We start from the raw sequence: 17,615 nt of genomic DNA on the forward strand, positions 1-17,615 counted from the left end.
CTTACTATTCAGTTTTATATCAAGTAACTTGCAAGAATCTACTGAGAGGACTTTGTCAGTAAAATAAAAATATGTTTTCCATTAATAAAAAAAAATAAATCAATCTTTCATTCCATCGAAATGATTCTGAAAAAGTTCCAGCTGGAAGTTCAGTTCAAACAGAAACCCAAACTTAACAGTTCTATTGAGTTATAGGGCTTCCATCTGAATGAATGAGGACTCATAAATCAATGAATCTTCAACTGGATTTGTGCTGATGGTCTCCTTGCTAGCTTTCTACTGGGTTTTATTGCTCCTGTGCAGCAATTTTCTTCAGTTTAGTTAAGTAATTAGGTAAGTGTAGACATGATATGCTTGTAATCATAAATTTACAGTTATAGAGAACTACAATACTGGTATCTCAGGAAGATGTCACAATAACTATTACTGAATTAATTGTTTAACTGGCAGTTGTGTCTGAGTAGATGAATGAGAACCTGAAATTCGGGGAGAGAAGGGAAGCCAAGGCACTGCTGAAATAACAGCTGTTGAGAACATACAAGGATGTATCAGAGGGCTTTGCAGCTGTCAGGACTCCATACAGTAGATATTATGATGTTTGGTGCTGGGTGCTATTATGAGAGTCATAGCTGTTGAGACACAAAAGTTGGAGGGACCCTTGAAGTGTCTCCTTTGCGCTGTCCCCTGCTACTGATGTGGCACAGAAAGGCAGTGTGTGCCTTCCTCTGCAGTGGGGAGGCCACAGTAGCCCCTAACAGTAAAAATAAGAAATTTCATACACTATGTAGTGCTTCTTTGCAGCAGGGCTGGGTTTGGGTGCTAGGAGATGAAAATACATGACCAAGCTGCTGTTCTCTATTCTCCATGCTGAGTCAAAGCCAAAAAGATGAAGGGTGGTTGAGTTGTGCCTCCTTGCACTGAGCTGCTGGACATAGTTCAGGGACTGGCAAAGAACAGTTCTTTATACATTTCCATAAAACATTTTAATGTATCCCTAAGTTTCACTGAAATGGGTAAGAATTGGATACAAAAGATCTTATCATCACTGACATCTGAAGAAAGGTTAGATTCCATCTTCTATAAGAAATCCACATTCCTTATTCCATATTGATGTTACTGATAGTTGCTTAGTAAAAACAGTGCCCAGTATCCTGGGTTGTTCTGACAAACAGTTGTTTCTGACCACTAATATGTCAGAATCATTCTGAAATTGTGGTCTGAGTACCCCAACACAACCTGGTTTCCTAGGTTTTGGTTCACAAATGTTGTTCCAGTTTCAATGTTGAAGCCAATCACAGTTTTATAACCTCCCCATATATAACAGTAACAGAAAGAAGAAAAAAAAACAAAAAAAAGAAAACCAAACACAAAAGCACCTTAGTAGAAATACACTATGTTACAGCTGTAGCTGAATGCTTAAGTCCAGATGGTTTTCTTTTTTTAGTAGCATAAATGTCAAGTATAAACAGTAAAAGTTGCTCTGGAAAACAAAAGAAAACTTTTTTCCCACACTTTGTTTAACCTTCAGATGAAAGTGCAAGTGCTGAAGAGAGAGAGGAATAAATCTGTCAGAATTAAAAGAGCCCATATGTAGGTTAGTCTAACCTTAGCCCCACCCTTTCCAGACTGAAAGTCGGAATGTGTGCCTAAGTATTATGTACTGAGATGTGTCTGTGCCGTAAGAAGTTCTTGAAGAGAAACAGTAAGAAATCTTCAAGTATTGCAACTATTCTTATTCTAGTATTATTTTAAACTTGATAAGTGTCATCCCCACTCTAGGCCAGCAGACCTTCACCCATGAGTACAGTTCTGTCACTTTCTTTTCCTGATGTTGAAGGAAAAATAGCACCTAACATTTCCGTAAACTGTGAAAAGCATTAAAAAAGAAAAGAAAAAAAGATTGTGTCTCACTGATACAAGAATAAAAAGACATGCAAGGAAAACCACGAAGAAGTTCATCTGAGGTTAAGATTGATAGGCAGGGCTCGTGACTGCTTTCTCATGCTCTTCTTCCTGTTGAAATCTGATAGACACCTTTTCCTTACAGTACTACATGGCCATCAGCCCACAGTTCAGGCTTCTCCATCTTCTTCCAACAAGGTCTCCAGCACTCAGCTTTGCTGAAGCACTAAAGGAGGTTTTCAGTGTTCTTCTTTCTGCTTTGGGAACTTATCTCTTCAGTGTAACATACAGTGCTGCTTAGTTTCAGGACACAACAACCAAAGCTATTTCCACTTTTTCAAGACTACTGGTTGTGTTAGGATGTGTATGTTTATTAAAATGAAGACAGGATAGTGCACACAGGTCTGACTGGCCTTTGCTACCCCAGAGCAGGGCCCTCTCAGGCACAAGTCATACTGAGGTGGCCTATAATTTTGTATACAAAAAGAGCACAAGGTAAAGCCACAGAATTAACTGTCCAGGTAACTGCTAGTGTCATGGTTTCAGCAAGGCCCAAAATCCAATTCTGATTCCTAGCCCCCCACCCACATCTCAACCCCATGTGAGATGGGTTTTCCAGACAAAAACACGAGACTCAATATGGGGGAAGGAATATATTACAAAGACTATACAAATAAATAAATACTATAATACACTGCATACAATCTTAACTCTATATCTATCTCTACCATGACAGTAATATTTACAATGGGCCAAATCTCTTCTCCCTCCAAATAAAAGTTCAGGAGAGAAGAAGAAGAAAAGACCCCTTCCAGTCTCTGAGCAACAGGTCTCTCTCTAGGCAGTAGGCTTTCTTCTTCTCTTTCAGGCAGCAGTTACAGCTGGATCCTTGCCAATACACACGAGGGGGGTCTCCAAGCCCCTCTCGGCCCCTCGACGCCAAACGAAGGGTCTTTCCGTGGACTACGTAACCCCAGACAAGGTCGTTCCACCACGGTCATATCACGAAGCACGGGGGTCTTCGTGACAGTCTGGTATCTTCAGGGGAAATCAAGCCCCTGTGCAGAGCTCCCATGCTCTGCCTCAAAGATGGCTGCCAGCTTCTCTGAAGCCTGGCAGCAAGGAGGGGGGGGGGAAAACCCAAGGTCACCCCCTCCACACACATTCCTTTGGCCATCCTGGCTGAGCTCTCAGGAGGCCGGAGCTTCTTAGCTCCTCTCTGTAGTGCATACTGTACTTTAGGACTCCACTCAGTCCACCACCCCCTCCTCTTTTTCAGAGGGGTCTCTGGCGAGTTTGGGGGTTTTGGTTTGTCCAGTTCTTACCCTCCAAAACTCTGTTCCTGCTGCTGGCTTGGTTTTACTCCTGCTGCTGCTTCTTCCTTCTCTTCAGACATCTCTGTGTCTTCCATGCAGCATACCGGTATCTGCTGCTTCTCTAGTTCTTATCAGTTGGCTCTTTGCCACTGCTCTTCGGACGCTGCTGTGTCTACTGCTGCTCCGTCTGCTCCCAGCGTCTCCCAAGGCTGCCTACCGGGAGAAATTCTCCCAGCTCTTAGCCACAGGCACTCAGCCCAGTTCTGAGTCCCTGCAGCCCCCCAACTGGGGCTGGGGGGGCAGAGGCCCCCAAGGGGCCGGAGCCCCTTCTCCTCGTGGCCTCTACAACATGGCCACCTCTTCTTCTCCCAACAAGTACCACCACTTCTTTTCCGGTCTCCAGAGATATGTTTATATTTTCCAGGAGCACTGATTGGTCAAGCCCCAAGGGTCACCACCCCCTGGGGGTTACCACTTTCTTAGTTTCAGGGGGAAAACCTGGTTCAAACCACTACAGCTAGGCATTAGGAATGTGATTTAACTAAGCTGCATCTCAAGTAAACAACATGTCCAAATCCAAGGCCATCAGCCTTCTTATGAAGAACTTCCTTGCTTCAGCAAGAGAACAGAAGGGAACTCAGGAACTACACAGATTTATGTTTTACTTCTCTTATTCAACTGAAAAATGAGAAAGCTTTCTCCTTTCTCTTCATCCAACCAACAAAAAAAGTCTCTGTTTCTTAAATTAACCAAGGATCTCTTAATCCCTGCAGAAAAACTGGCTTCCTGACCTCCAAAGCTGAGATGTGAAAGGTCATTTTCAGTCTCGTCCACGCATTGTTTAGTATACAGCTGAATAGCCAACCCCATCATTTCCACAGACAGAAATCTTCTAAGGAATATACCCTTAATTCCATAGAAATCATTCCAGGCAAGATGTAAGTACACATCTTTAATACTTTTACTTACTGCAAATCATTCTTCTTGATAGAAGACTACTTTTTTTTTTACCGATACTAATTGATCCTAAGGTAATACAGCTTTATTTCATCCTCGTCTACTTTAAGACCAACCAGGTATTCTCTCTTTTATCTTAAAAATGTATAGGAGTAATATGAAAAAATATCCACCTACCATGAAAAGGGCTTCATAGTTTTCAATCATCTTTTGTACGACAGCTATGATAGCAGTACTCTCTTCAGCTCGAGCCGAGCTCTGAACTGAGAATTCTTTGTCTGTAGATTTCTGCTTGTGCAACAAGTTAGGGCCAAAGATGGTAGCCAGATTAAGCGATGTCATTTTGTTCCCAGTAATCTAGAAAACAGAATATAGATGAGGTGGAGTCTCACAGGGTGTAACGTATACAGACATGTATACACACATATCTACACACACTCAAACCCCTACACACCCACAGAAAAACACACACACTCTCTCCTTATTTTCACAGATGTTTCATTCATCAAAACCAAAACCTAGCACTAAGTCAAATAAAAAATGAACAATTTTTAGAAATCTTGAAACACCTTGTTTGAACATCTCTGCAACAAGCACTGTGGGTTTTCAGGAAATATTTTTAAATTAATTGGAGGAGTAGAAGGTGGAAGCACTACCTGCCCTTAGTTCCCTGGAAGCTCAACAGTGGCATACTTCTGAACTCAGAGAAACTTCCCTCCTACTTCACCATCTCAACACGTTATTGTCTCTTAGGACCAAATACTGAAAACTCTTAGCTTTCTCAAATAGCACTCATGATTTGAAACCTATACAGTGATACTCTTCCATGTTTAAACACTTTAGATAACTAAGGAACAGGCCTGTTATTTTTATTAGTATTTGCCTGCATTTTTGCTTGTTTGCTAGAACATGCCAAATTTTTACTTGTTGGGTGAATTTTTTGGTTTGTTGTATTTTTACCTTTCTTCCTGCTTTTATAGATCTGTGCTCAAAGAAGCAATAGTAACCTGAATTTTGAGGAAGTAGAAGGCTAGGAATACATACTACACTAGACAAGAATGATCTGAAAAATACATCATACATTAATATATCAAAAATTTCATTGTTATACTTGTAATAAGACTACTTTTTTTCCCTTCTATTCTTTCAACAGAGCAAAAAGCTGGGGTCATGTTCTTCTTCTCTCTGTCTTCCCTTGGTTGCTACTCTTGGAATGCAGAAGTTAAGACTGTAAGTGAATTTCAGCCATTGAACCAGTAGTTCTTGCAGGATTATAAAAAAAAATAAAATTTCATGAGAGTTATTTTTCATTCGTTTCAATTATACTTGAACTAACAATTTTACAAAAGGACATGAAGAGGCACCAAAAAGAGGCAGTAATAGAATTTCAAGGAATGAGTGATACAAAATGGATCTTCTCAAAGCAGTATTTTTAAATTTTTTTTGTAGCTGATCATTTACTGAATACTCCAGTTAAACTTACAATTGTGCACTGACTGCACCTCGTTTATCTTTTACAGAGCTCAATTAGACAGCACAGAGCTGACAGTAAAAAAGAGTGTTTCCTTTTACTGGTGAGACCACTGTGTAATGTTGGAGAAACATCTGCACTAAGCAGGTGGATGGGCAGTCATAGCAAACATGTTGGCTCTTTGTTCAGAGACTCATCCCAGCAAGACTGTGAGAACAGAACACTCCCTTATTTGCACACCACCATGCACCCAGCTGTTTTTCGGGTTACCTGCTTTTTAAACTCTGTCTGAGTTTCAAGTCACCAAGGATGCAGAGGCACGTGGTGCCTCCAGTGTGCCAGGGGCAGCCTCTGGCTGTGCCTGGATCTGCATGTGCAGGCTGTTTGTACAAACAGTGACTCTTTTCTTAGGGGCAGCCTCAGGGCATCCCTTAAAAAATGTTGTAAACATATCCACTGAAATGAACTGAGTGAGTAATTTTAATACAGTTAGTCATCCATCTTCATCTTTGTGAGAGAAGAGCTTTTGAAAGAAATCATGAAGAGGGCCTGTGTGCCAAGGCTTGGCTGTTTTCCTTCCAGTGATAGCAAACAGTCTGATAAAATACTTTCTCTTGCCCTGTATGCCTTTATTCACTTAATTTTTTAATTATTCATAAATGGCTTAAATAACTGTGAGCAGAATACTGTATTATCTATAAAAGGTATCCAGTTGCACATAATATTCCTGATGCTTACAATACTGTCAAGAGAGCTTACATAAATTTGCCTTGCCAAAATACCTGTGGCAGAGCTGATGTACTGTTAAGTGGAATGAAAATGCCTTTAATACAACTGTTGGGCCAACTCAACTCTCTTAAACAGGATCTCCTAGCCCTGCAATAAGATCCTCTTGGGTAAATTCCTGAACCAACAAAGAACTTTTTGCAGGACCAAGGGGACCATGACCTTAGTTGGCTTATACATGTTCTCAAGCACAGTAAAACTGTTATAGGCTGCTCTTTCTAAGTGCTTTCCATCATAGTGGTGTAGTTTTTTACCAACTCCTTGTTAAGAACAAAAATAATACTATTTAAAGTGAATTTAAAAGTGAAATAGGCCTAGAAGTCACATGCACACTGTAAGTTAGGACTTGAGGTAGAAATTAGGAAAAACTTAGACTCAAAGCACCAATTGTTAAAACCAGACAACTCCAAAAGGTGTCCAAATTTGACGAAATCAGTAGGATTTTCCATCTGGAAGACAAAATTCTCTAAGGAGTTTCAGAAGAGTCTTAGAAGTAACCTCAGAAGTAGATTCTGCTGCAGTTCAGAGGACAGAGAAGTCCATCCCACAGATAAACCAGTACAGTTTTGTTAAGCAGTGACAGACTGTATCCATTCCATTCAAAGTTAACAGTTGCCACCTTTTGCAGAGCAGTCTACTAGTCCAAGTCTTTTCCTGGTAAAAAACGGGAAGCCTGGATTTGCAGGTCTTCTCTAGTGTGAACGGGCACAGATGCAGACGTGTGAAGCTCTGAAGTGCAGCTCAGCCCCACTGCTATAAGTATTCTTGTATCTGTGGGGTTAGTGCACACCAACCTCTCCACTGAATTTGGTCCAGACTGCAACAGTAAGGAGGCCAGAAGGAAAATAGGCAAAGATGAACACCCTGACTCCAACTAGTGATGAGGTCTGTCAGTTGCAAGGATAAAGCTGAAGTTCCTGTCCTTTGTTTTTTATTTTTCACTACCCAGTGCACACAAGGAAGCTAAGGGAACTAAGAAGTGAACTGCTGTGTCCAAAGGTCATATAAGAAAGTAACAACAGAGAACAAAAAAAAAAAAAAGAAAAAGCATATTCTTGCAGGCCTGACCTCTTCTAAGTACTTTTTCCATAGAACATAATAGGATAAAACAAGGCTAGATGGATAACATTAAGAACAAGGTTGGTTATGCTGCAAATCTCCCAAAGGAAGTTGTAAATGCTTTACTGATTAAGTCATACAAAAATTAAACTTTCACAGCCCTAAGAACATAGTAAACAACCAAATGGCAAAAGTGGAGGCAAGTAGATTAAATGTCTCCCATCTTTCAGGGGTATGCCACCACTGTGAATGTTTCAAGGTTTTAAAAATCTCTTTTCAGACCGTCAATTAAGCAAAGTCAAAGGACACAAGTGACCAGGACTTACCTCTTGGCCATCTTTGTCTCTGGTGTCTTCTGCATGGCCAGCCACTGTGGAGAGGAACTGCAGCAGCCGGTGTAGGGTATCGCAGTTACAAGGAGGTAGAAGATAAATGAGAAGCTGTAAGGTGCTTAGCTGTTCATCTGGTTCTAATACTAAGAGGGGAAAAAATATATTCTAAGAAAATCACTCCAACTAACCTAAAAGAAGAACAAATAGACTCTTCCCAGCCCAAGGGAAGGCATAAGAATAGCTTTGTTTAAGGATCATTTCCCTTACAACATCAGAAGAAAAAGAGAAAACTCGAAGGAAATATCAAAAGTGCAACAACTACTATTATGAGATTTTTGCCTTGGTTGATCAACATTTCACTCACAAATTCATAGAAACCTTTCTCATTCTATAAGAGAGCAAAATCCATGTTGCACACTCCATTGTTGTAACTGGACTCCAAAATTCTGCTTCCTTTTCTATTTACTCCATTCATTTAAGTACAGCTACTGGTATATACAGTAGCTGGCAAGCATCCCAGTCAGGTTTATGTTTTAGCCATTTTTAATCAGTTTTCTTAAATTTTGCATCTTACAGAGGTCCTGGGAGATTGGAAAAGCAACTAGAGATATAAAGGATATTCTGCAAACACCATCACTTGAACCATGTAAAGCCACCAGGTAGCCATCAGTAAGATGAGACAGAGGCAGGATCTCAGACATGGGAGCTAGAAAGATTCTGAAGAACACAAACCAGGCAGCAGCTGAAGCTTGAAGGGTCCAACTTTACTTTTTCCTAAATCTGTGAGAGTCTGCACTCAGGCAACACATTGTACTTAATACAATACCTTTGAGGACCATTAGCTATGAAGAAACTTGAATTTTTTAAGCTAGGCTGGAATTTTGGTCAGTGAACAGCTCTAAATATTTTAATATAATGGGATTCAAACTGGAGTCTGTGATCAGGTACTGTTGAACCAATGACAGGGTCAGATTTTAATAGATAACATGAATCACATCCTATATACAAATGCAAAAATATGTATAATAAGTGAAATAGTTGCTGTTCTAGTTTTCTGGATTACACTTACACAGTATGAAAACAAAGGAAAAACCTCAGTAAATTTATACTAAAGGATGTACTAGATTATTTATATTATATACAATACTATATATATAACATACACTATAGTATATTATATATAGTATAGTATAGTATAGTAGAATATACTATATTGTTTATAATATATTATACAAATATTTGGAGCAAATAAAGGCTAAAGCCTTAAATGCACAGAATAAAAGAAGATGATTAGTAGAGATAAAAGAATTCAATCAGGTTAGTTTTTCAAAACTGGTAAATAAAGATGCTGCAGAGCTCACAGAGAGTATTGATGAAAGGTGTATAAAGTTCTCTGGTGAGAAGCGGGTCAGGCATGTCACGCAGAAATTCCTTTAACAAAGCAGCAACATCATGAATGCTGTGCTCTTCATCTAATACAACATCTATGCCTCGGTCAAACTCTTCACGTAACTGGAAAAGAACAGAAAACCACAGTCACTTACTGTCCCAATTAATACATCCCAACATAGAAAATCTTTTAAGAAGTAGATTTACTCATTTTCACTTTCAAGCTTGGGCATGACTAGTTTTTGGTAAGGTCAAAGATATAATTCATGTCTAATTGTTGCTTATTTCATGATACATGACTTAAGGTTTGTACCAGACCGTAATAAAATACAGTTTTTTCTTTCCAGCTAATATATGACACTCTTACATGAAAAAATGTGCTCAAGTATAATTTTTGCAGAAATTCATATCAAAGGCAGAAACCTGGGAGAATAAGGAAAATTGAAAGAAAGGCTTTCTTATACCACCTTACTGCATTATCCCTAGAACCAGAAAGACTAAAATTCCATTTCATAACATTTACAATTTTGTACAAAAACACTAACAATAAGATAATGTTAATATCCACCAAAGTCACATTTCTCTTGTGATTTAAGACTCTATGTAAGGATAGCAGCAAGCAGACAGGTTTACTCAAACTGCACAGCATTTGTCCACATACACCTCGTTCTGCCTTTTAATTTAGTTATATTCACTAAGTGATCATCATTACGGAGTTAACAATCACAAGCTAATACCATTACAAGGTATTGCTACTTTTTTTCCAGCTACGGTGCTCAGACAAATTCTGTATAATTCAAAGGCATCATGCTTCCCAAAGGCAGAAGAAATTCCTCTCCCACATCCAAGATACCTTATGAAGAGATAAAAGCCTGCCCTTCTGGGGAGATTTCCCAGCACCAAGAGCAGAATACTTTCCTCAGGTTGACAGCTCCACCTTTTACTCTCTTTTCATTTTGAAAAGAGTCAAGATGCTTTAAAACTATTTCCTAGAGAAAAGTAATATCTTTGCTAACATGATGAGGTATCACAATCTATCTTCCCAGAGAGTAATTACAGTTAAATCTTACTAAAAAAGGAAATTTGAGGTATCAGATTTCTTTACCAGGAATATTACAGACGTACCAAAAAGAGGAAAGAAGCTAAGTCACAAGCAAACTATGTGTCCGTGATAATTTGTGGCAAATCCTGACCACGTGCAAATCTATCTTGAGTGTGTACAGCATGAAAATCCTATGTTTTCAGTTGAAATTGTCTTTCATAATGGCTGTGAAAGGTATTGTCTGAAAACCACAGCCTCCAATCTAATTTATTAGGATTACTTTTAACATTATTTATACCAGTCATTACTAATAATGAATAATTATGCTCCTAAGACCAGAATATGTTCTTTATCTAGTATTATGCTTCCCTCTGCTGATTTGTGGTCAAAGATTTTTCAATGCCAACTTGAGGACTTCATTCCTGGCTCAATTCTACTCTCCAGACTGGTGGCAAATGCAGAACATCTCCATGGAGCACCATGAATTACCTCAATCCAGAAGATTGCTTCTGCCCTTACTGCCCAAAAGCAGCTGAGGAAACAGATTAGCACTGCATCAGGAACTCAGACTTCCCAAATAGCTGTCTAAATCATAAACTGCTGTTACAGCCTTGAATATGGCATTTCTGATATCTAATGAGGCCTATAGAGATGTCCTACGTAGCACAATATCAGATAAGCTTTGGTGGACACGGTCACATTTCAGGCCCAGGTACCATGGCTGTTAAAAATGTGTATTTTTCAGTTTAAACTTTAGGTCTTTCAGACTCCACTCAGAGGGAATACTTTCAGACTTCTGGAAGATACTTATGTTGAACTACAGCATCCACTGGAGCTTATGATATGAGAGATGAGGACATCCATGCTGGGAGAGGGGATGGGAAAGCAGAGCTCCAGCCATGTCACTCTTCAACCTCAGGGTTGAAGCTGCCACTAAGTCATCAGGCCCAGCATCGAGGGCTGCCCACCCTAATCTTGGCAAGAACACTCTGCTCAAGCATCTGTATCGTTTCTGGGCACAACATGGTACCTGACATCCCAATGTGCCAGACCTACCACCTTGAGCCAACACAAGCTCAGAAACCTTTGTTCTATACCCCACTGAATGTGAAGGAGGTTTGTAATAGGTCCACTTGTTCTAGATTTTCTCTTCCTTATGTATTTATTGCAACAAACTACAGTGTAAACATTATATTTTCTAACTGGGAAAGGAAGGAAAACAAAAATATGCTTACTTTCTAGACAAGGAAAACTAATGAACAGCTGCAAAAGCACACCAAAATCTGAGTCCTGGGTTTGGCTTTCCATGGTTCAGAAAATGAGTGGAATTTTAATTGAATCCAGACTTTCCCATGTGTTCATGTTGACAGCATTTATTATTGTAACTGCAAGGGTCAAGCTGATGCTTCCTTGCTGTTTAATGAAATATATCAGTTTATGGGGGGACCCCTGGTGGCCTAGTGGTTAGCATGCAGGACTCTCACTGCTGCGACCACGGGTTCAAATCCCAAGTCCCCCGGGCAGATGGTAGCTCGTTAGCCCTGTGAGGCCATCCATCTATGAGAAGGTCACTCTAAACAAACCTACGTCCTGAGGACCTCACTGCCATTGTCCAAGCTTGCTTGGCCCCGGCAGATGAACCTTAGGATTAAAGGGTGGGCTCAGTTCAGCGCAGGCTGTGTCTCACCTAAAAAATCCATTGCGCAGGCTGGAAAGGTAAAAGACCTTTCCCCAAATCTTCGTTCGCGAAGACTGGCCATTATTATTATCAGTTTATGTAGTTCAACAAATTAGTCAGTGTAATAGAACACATAGATACCCAAATCTTTTTATTTCCTCACCTTTTGAAAACACAAGAAAAATTGGTGAAAGTCATTGATGTTCAAAGTAAAGTTTAGTTCACAAGTAAATGATAGAAGCTCTCTGCTTCCAGAAGTATGATGCAATTGTACTCACCCCTAAATGATAATATATGTTTTGACATTAAAGCTTGCAAGGCAACTTCCATACTTTATCTAGTTCAGTGTTGACCTAACAACTGCCTCTGCAGACCATGAATGTCTTTAGCTTGGTGTTACACCAGCCACTCAACAACAGAAACTGCTAGAGAATAAGCTACAAATCAGTAGGCTATACTGTCCTACCAGCCAAAATCAATTCAGTTTAGCTACTCAAGGTAACTTGACAGAGTGACAAAACATTACACTGTTTTTGCAACAAAGTACTTCTGGGATCAGATGCAGTCAAGTTTTCTTTTGCTTTTTTTTCTCTTTGATGCATTTTGTCTTATACTTCCTGGAAGGGGTATTTTTCTGTAACTTTTTATCCCTTCCTTAAACGTCACACAAACATTAATCACTATTTCTTACTGCTCTAACTCAACATGTATTCCCAACTTCTGGGAATAACAATGCAATATCTAGAGGTGAGGTAACACCCACTTCTGACTTTGTCTCTGCAACCTAATTGTACACCACCTTTGATTTTTCATCATTTGGCTGAAATTAAGACTTGGAAGGACCCGCTCTGACCTTCAAGTTTAGCGGGGTAAAAGAAAGGTGATATTTAGGAGCAGCAATCTGAGGGCCAAAGAGATTGTTCTGTACTTGCATGTTTTCTCATACCATGAGTTTTCCAAAAAAGATTTACAGTTTGAGTTTACTTTGGGAGCTTCAGCTGTTTCCGAGATGAAACAAACAGCCAAGTTTTTTTTTTCCCTACAGTGTAACCTTTGGAAAATTTCATCACTGTGGTCTGTTTGGATCTCCAACCCTGTGATACTTTTGCAGAGCAAAACATAACAGATTGTTAACCTGCTGAGAACCTGACAAGGATTTCACCAGATGTAAAAGATACTGGAAATGGCCTGTATCGTAGCTGAAAGGAAAACCATATCGTAGAAGGAAAACCATATCGTAGAAGGAAAACCATATCCATATCCACTCACCTGTCGTACTCTCTTTTTTGAGCTTCCAACTCTGAATATTCCTACTGTCTGGAGACCTGCAAGCACATCATAGAACTGTTTTATCATTAAATTTTCTCCTGAAAATTGCATTCAACCAAAGCAATCTGAACTATATGTGTACTTAAAAGAATAATAAAAAACCTAGTAACATACTTCTCTACAAACTTGTACTTACCAGGCTGAGTCAAGACTCAGTTGTGATTAAGAAGCCATCCACTGTGGTTTCTAAGGATCTCACCTAATCTGCAAAATGGTATTTCTGTGACATTTCTTGTGATGCCATTTTGGTAGTGCCACTGCTGCTGCATGAGGAACAGAGGTATGCAGAGAGTGAGGCACTGCTCAGGGTTTGGAGGTGGCACTTCCAGGACTGTCATCCAAGGGAACAGGTTGTAAAATAACTAAATGTGTGAGCATTGAGCTGTGTCTTTGGATACAGGAAGCAGCTGGTGTTTGGGGCTCTATAGTGGCTCACTGGCTCTATAGTGCCTGTCAAGACAAAGTTGAGTTTCTTTCAAAGAGACATAAATAGGGCACTCAGGCAGACTATGAGAGGCAAGAACTCTACATGGGAGTTGTGGGCAGTTTATAGGGTAGGAACAGTTTTTATATAGAGGGAAAGCTATAAAGAAGCAAAGTGAAGAAGTGTGTCATTTAGACTTAAAGTGATTCAGAAATGGGTGTTACCTGCTATTCCATAAGAAATTAGTTCAAACCTTCATCTAGCCCTGTAGATACCACCAGAGTATCAAACAAACAATAACATGGTTATCAAATGGGCATACTTTGCAGACTAACAGGACCAGAAAAATTTGAGAGTAAATGTTACCCTAGAGGTGACATGGCCTTTAGCAATGGCAATATGAGTGGAAATTTTAGAACCTTAAGGAGCTGTGCACTTAATATAATTTTACAGAGTTGTACATTTTTGCAAGGGACCCCTGGTGGCCTAGTGGTTAGCATGCAGGACTCTCACCGCTGCGACCCAGGTTCGAATCCCAGTCCCCCGGGCAGATGGAGCTCGTTAGCCCTGTGAGGCCATCCATCTATGAGAAGGTCACTCTAAACAAACCTACGTCCTGAGGACCTCACTGCCATTGTCCAAGCTTGCTTGGCCCCGGCAGATGAACCTTAGGATTAAAGGGTGGGCTCAGTTCAGCGCATGCTGTGTCTCACCTAAAAAAATCCATTGCGCAGGCTGGAAAGGTAAAAAGACCTTTCCCAAAAATCTTCGTTCGCGAAGACTGGTCATTATTATTATTATTTACATTTTTGCAAAAAGGACGAAATTATCTATAAGCTACACTTGTAACGAAGGGATGTGTCACTTCGCAATGGTGTTTGAAGTTGCAGATTTTCATCAGAGAAATTCAGAGAAATTTTAGTCTCAACATGACACGTCACTTCAGATCTTCTGTCTTTGATTAACAGAATATTACACTGACGGAATACCATTTAGTAAACCTAGGGACATTAGCAGGGAATCATCTGAGATGGAGATACACACATTGGGCAAAACACACAGGTTGGTTATCAGTCCCTGCACAGACATACAGTATTTGTTCCACACTTGACTCCTACAGGGAGTCAAGCTTTACATCTCTGAGACATGATGCCAGGAAAGACAGGTAAGGTGAACAAGGACAGGAGCTTTTATGGCTAAAAACATAACCATTTTTTGTCATATAATGTTCAAAGTTATCATTTAAAGCATTTATCAGAAAATGCTGATGATTTGTTGCTGAAAAATCAGCCTAAAGGCTTTAGGCTTACTAAGTATTTTCAGAATCAGAAACTTGGTCCATCATATAGCCTTGAATGATGTTGCTATAGGATTCTTGCTAAAACTGGAAGTCCTCTATGACCCCAGTAAGCAAACAGTCATGTCCATCTTTTGCAATCTTTAAATTTCTTTAAGTCGTTCAGTCCCAATGACTGTCTTGTGGACAGCAGATTAAAATGAAAAATGAAGAACATCACTATTTACCCCAAATTATATCATATTATTGTGTTGTGGGGTACTATAGTGCACTCTTAGACAATGAACAATAATTCATCATAAATTTCCTTTAAGAGAAAACTTCCATGTAAAGCAAATATTTTAGTAAAGAGTGTTGTACAGAAAAGAATCTTTGTTATGACAGTGGGTTAAGGGGATCAAAAAAATTATCACAGACGATCAAGTGACATAAAATCACAGTATCCAAATGATACTCAGCTGGATGGCTTTTTTGGCTGACTCAGATACTTTTCTGTTCTCCAAACTCAGCTATCCTTGCTTAAAAGGATGGAAGTCATTCATCTCAACCTTAATCATCCAATACTTATTTGTCAGCCATGGTATCTAATCTCTATAAAAGACTAACAGTGACTATCTTTTGCAGTGTTTCTTGATACATTTGTAAGCAACATAGTTTTCAATTATGAATTGCAAAAGCTCAGCATTGTTGTTTAAATTGCAGCCCCTCATCTGCAAAAGCCTTTCATTCAGAGTCAGTAAATTATTTCTTTCTGGTGAAATTAGGCATCAAATGCATCATTTGGTGTTGCAGTCACCATTATTTTATGGTTTGTTTATTATCTGACCATGTGATAACTCTTCTTGCTGCAGCCAAGTTATTTCAATTCTCCTTAAAAAACTTTACAAGACTAAGATACTTCGGCAGAGATGCTGAACAGATACCCTGATTGACTATTGTTTCTGCATTACATAAAGCTGTGGGAGGTTCCTGTCTGGACAATCATGAAGACATGAGAAGAATATTGGCAGGAGTCTGTAACTCCCTTTGGAGAGAGCAGGCCTGAGCCTTAGGCTGGTCAGGAGGAATCAAGTCAGAGACAAACTAAGTAGTCAGTCTTCAAGCCTTGTAGTGAACAGGAAAAAGCTTCTCGAAGCTTAATATATATTTAGCATGGGATTTTTTCTTTTCCTGAGCCTCTATCTTCAAATACCAGAAGTCTTGCACTGTAGTATAAACAGTTCATTTAGCTCTCACACCATAAGATCCACTGGTTGTGAAGAATGACTCCAGACTGACTGGCACATTTCAAACTTTTATTCTCAACATATAGGTAAACCTGTGGGGTTTGAAGAGTCGTTCCTGCAGAGCTGAGCACTCCAATACAAGATGAGTGACCTCCAAGAAAATCTCTATCCCCACGCTCTATGGGCCAGTTTCCATGCTTGTAGCACAGAGCCCTAGTTAGGGAATTTATCATCTAAGTACGAGACAAGTAAGTCTCATACTGTAAGCGAGACTATCTTTAGCAAGAGGCAAAATAGGAGGGAAAGTGTCTAACTTTCAAAGATGACCTTGCAATTGGAAGCATACAGTTGCTTCTTAAAATGTGCATTTATTTATATTATAGTAAAAATACATCTGCCCCTGCTGGGAAAACAAAATATTCTTACCATGCTTTTCCAAGTGCTGGCAGCAACTATCTACAAGCCGGGGAACCTGCCTGTAAATAGGGTTCAGGCTTAGTTTCTTATCTCTTGCCTTTTCTTTCTTGCTCTGGGCTTCTGCTGGCAAAGACAGCTGTAGAGCCTCCAACAATCGTGACTGATTGTCATCAAGATCTGTAATAGAGTCCACAGACATCGCACCCTGTAAAATACACACACATGAATAATCAGTATGGCTGGAGAAATATAAACGTCATAGGACCTCATCTAACAAAGAATTTGCCTACCTGCATTTTAAACAAACTAATATGAAAACGTAATTTGCTACAAAGTTTTTATAAATTAATGAAGTTATAATACCAGTGTAATGGATGGGAAAATCACAATGGTACCAATGCTATTCTTAACATATTACAAGAAATACAAATTAAGATATTGGAAAACCTAAATGCTTTCCACTCATTCGCCACATCTTTTTACTGTTATAAACCTGCACATACTGCAGGACAAGGGTGAATCATGGTCTGTGTGTGTACATCAGCAGTACCATATTTATGTGCATGGAGACAAATACACATTTTTAAACCTGATTCCCTACTTCTTCTGTAGCTTGGACCATTGTATCAGTGAAACTCATGCAAACATCTTTAAAACTATACACTATATACAGTCAAGAGTTAATATCACAAATACATACAGCTGTGGAGTTTGAATTAATCCCACATTATCACAGAACAAAGACACACCAGAGAAGCAGAGGGGTAATATTCTTTACATAATTCTACTTCATGCATCTTCATATTTCAAAATCATTAAAATTCCAATGAAAGCTTTGAAAGCTATGTTTGGATTACAGCAAGGCACAGAAGTTCAAGCAGTCTGTAAAGGAAAAAGCAGTACAAGCAGCAGGAGGTTTATGGCATGTTTCAATGTTTACACCTGAAAAACAAGTGGTTTTTTTTTCAAACCACAAGATTACTGTCACTT

The 17,615-nt window shown here is 39.4% G+C and overlaps 1 protein-coding gene across 6 annotated transcripts in view; it reads right to left on the reverse strand.

The window, feature by feature from the left end:
* ARHGAP6 (Rho GTPase activating protein 6) overlaps positions 1-17,615 on the reverse strand; it is a 327,498-nt gene that overhangs the window by 13,587 nt on the left and 296,296 nt on the right. For all 6 annotated transcript variants that reach the window (XM_027675160.1, XM_027675164.1, XM_027675161.1 and 3 more), the window contains exons 5-9: positions 16,635-16,830; positions 13,202-13,257; positions 9,185-9,335; positions 7,818-7,966; positions 4,353-4,532 (exon numbers count right to left, since the gene is read on the reverse strand). In XM_027675160.1, the coding sequence (XP_027530961.1) occupies positions 4,353-4,532; positions 7,818-7,966; positions 9,185-9,335; positions 13,202-13,257; positions 16,635-16,830 (732 nt within the window). The remainder of the gene's footprint in view (positions 1-4,352; positions 4,533-7,817; positions 7,967-9,184; positions 9,336-13,201; positions 13,258-16,634; positions 16,831-17,615) is intronic.

This window comes from Neopelma chrysocephalum, unplaced genomic scaffold (assembly GCF_003984885.1).
Source record: "Neopelma chrysocephalum unplaced genomic scaffold, ASM398488v2 Primary Assembly neopelma1_25, whole genome shotgun sequence".
In the NCBI taxonomy this organism is placed as follows: Eukaryota; Metazoa; Chordata; class Aves; order Passeriformes; family Pipridae; genus Neopelma; species Neopelma chrysocephalum.